The sequence below is a fragment of the Atta colombica genome, unplaced genomic scaffold (assembly GCF_001594045.1).
Source record: "Atta colombica isolate Treedump-2 unplaced genomic scaffold, Acol1.0 scaffold105, whole genome shotgun sequence".
NCBI classification, from domain to species: domain Eukaryota; kingdom Metazoa; phylum Arthropoda; class Insecta; order Hymenoptera; family Formicidae; genus Atta; species Atta colombica.
The window spans coordinates 1,220,327-1,223,087 of record NW_017259190.1 but is presented as its reverse complement, the minus strand read 5'-3'; the positions used below and the strand labels follow the sequence as shown (position 1 = coordinate 1,223,087).

The following is a 2,761-nucleotide window of genomic DNA, read 5'->3' as shown; positions in this document are numbered from 1 at the left end:
AAATATATTTAATATATTTGAATAATTAATTACATTCATTTTAAACATGTATGACATTAAACCAGCGAAGAAATATCTAAATATATTTTCAAGAAAATTCTAGCTTGTTTTCTTTATACCTTGACGTCGATATTCGGTTTTAAAACTTGAAAATCATCCTCGTCTGCCCAAGTTTGCCGAGTTTCCTTGACCGTGGCGATGCAATATAACTTCATAATACAATACTCCACAAGCTTGTCCAGATAATCGTTTAATGTTACGGTGAGCCTTAATTGTTCCGCTAATGAATTAAATGTATAATAATAATAAATAGTAATAATAAATAGTAATAAATAATGAATTGAAATGAAAATGATAATATCTAAACGCAAGTTACATAATACAAACGGCGTAATTTATTTGAAACAATTAGCACAAAGACGTCAATCAATGCAATAAAATGTTACAGGTTTTTTATTTATTCACTGATTATCCAATAAATTGTCATTATCTAAGAATTCCAGAGATAAAATTAACCAAGCCGATTAGCTAAAGCAATCATCAATGATTGAACATTACCATTTAATGCTGCGGAAATTAAACGCGTTAAATGTTGTAAATGTAATATTTTACATGTAAAATTTATCGATTTCAATATTAAATTATATTTATAAATCTTGAGTTCTTATAAATTAAAATTCCATTAAAGTATTCGATTCATTCGGTTTTGCTTAAACTCATCATAATTCTTCGATTCTTAATTATGATTCAAGAATTATCAATGCTTTAACAAACTACCGTTTTTGTTTATCTACTTGTAATGTTAATTTTATTCCTATAGCTTAATCGATTTTTGCCGCGAGCGTTTTAAAAAAAAACATAAGAATCTTTGTCTTACTGGCATTTGGTTGAAGCACGAAGTCGCCAGATGCTCTCTTCACTAGATTCGCCTTAACTCCAGTGTAGTAAACGCTGCCGGCTGATAAGATAGCCTGAATAGTACGAATCTCATCGGACTTATTCTTAATATTCACGGTCACAGCGAACGGCTCACCAATGTTGACGCGTTCGAGCTCGACAAGATCGAACTCGACGTCCTCTTTACCTGGCGATGGCAGTGAATAGAATCTCTTCGCCATCTCGGTACTGCGAACCGCTCTATATAGAGTCAGTCTCTCGACTTCGGTGCCTAGAAGTCAGTTAAATTGAATTTGTAGTCAGCTAATCAAGAAGAGAATGAAAAAAATGGAATATCTCGATTATTAATATAACATGGATTATTAATTAATACTAAATATTAGAAATACGATCTAAATTTCACTGAAAATTTTCAAATACAAACAAGAACTTTTGGAAATAAAATTACAAATTAAATTAAAAATAGAGCTAATTAATAAGAGTCTAGCATGGGCGACAATGCGTTATGTTGTATAAAATAATAAATCGATACGTAAAAACAAATTAAACATTTCGATTCAAATTTGAGCCATTTTTAGCATAGAGTACAGTAGTATAAACTCAAGAGTTCAAGAGTCTGAATTCAGATCAAGAATATCTGCGAAATGTGAGATAAAATTTCCATCATTTAAATCATATATTTTTGTTTGTAATATATATTGTTGTTGAAGATAGCTCAAATTTTAAAGAGTCGAAATGTTCAATTCATTTTTATTAATTTATTATTTTATACAATATAACTAAGAAATTACTATTCAATCTTATTAGCCCTTTAATTTAATTTTACATACGTTTATTATTGCTCAATAGAATCTGGTCAGAATAAAGTAATTTGTTTGCATCGCTTACCTTCCTTGGCTTTATAAAGTGACGTTATGTCCTGTCTATCCTTATCTCCATTAGGATCAAAGATCCATGGCGCCTTCGTTAAAATCATACGGCCGATGCTGTGAAGATAATTATTCGAAGATAAATTATTATTTATAATTAAATAATAATTTTCAATATACACAAAACGTACCGAAATGAGTAAATTTTTTTATTATTCAGGATCAGCAATTGTTTTACAGGAAGAAAAGAAATATGCAATGATACTTAATGAAACAAAAATTATTAATTAATACTGTAAATAATAAAGAAAGGATAATGTATAAGAATAAAAGTGAAATTTTTGTCACTGGAAACTCCTATGACGAGATAGACATGAGAAACAATAATGTGTGGAATAATAGATAATCTATTATAATTTATCATTGTAACGAATCGAGTCTGTCATATTTATGTTGCGCTTCGCATTATCTATTTATCGTAGAAACGCCTCGCGGAAATTATGCAAATCGTACACAATAATTCATGCCTTACGATGCATCGAAGGACAATGTAATCGAGAGTTGTAGGCTCAGCAAATAGCGCAAGGTTTGCGTTTCCGCTTTCGTCATTACACACCCATCGTTCACTCCGATGTTTTTTATGTATTTCACGCATCATAGCTTGTCATAGTTATTTCCGTCCGCAACGAATTTGCGGTGATCAGCAAATGCGTTATCGGTGAATGAAATCATCACAAAAGAATATCGGATGAAACATAAAGAGATATTCTTTGGGACAACCTAAGGAGGGACGTTAATTATTTTATGAGTGCTTCCAAGAATGTTAATTAAATAATCGTTTCTCTTAGTAATACTCAGCAATCAGAAGTTTAATTGAATAGAATTCGTAAATTAAAATTTGCAATTTGAATTGGAATAAAATATAATATTATTATATTTTAGTAAATGATATGATTTTCAATGTATTATATTTTATAATACTATATTTTTAACAA

At 29.7% G+C, this 2,761-nt stretch overlaps 1 protein-coding gene across 1 annotated transcript in view; it reads right to left on the bottom strand.

Annotated features, from left to right (window-relative positions):
• The window catches only part of LOC108691080 (hemocyte protein-glutamine gamma-glutamyltransferase-like), an 8,293-nt gene that overhangs the window by 762 nt on the left and 4,770 nt on the right, over positions 1–2,761 (bottom strand). The window contains exons 5-7 of the mRNA XM_018198721.1: positions 1,786–1,883; positions 878–1,168; positions 120–280 (exon numbers count right to left, since the gene is read on the bottom strand). Of these exons, the coding sequence (XP_018054210.1) occupies positions 120–280; positions 878–1,168; positions 1,786–1,883 (550 nt within the window). The remainder of the gene's footprint in view (positions 1–119; positions 281–877; positions 1,169–1,785; positions 1,884–2,761) is intronic.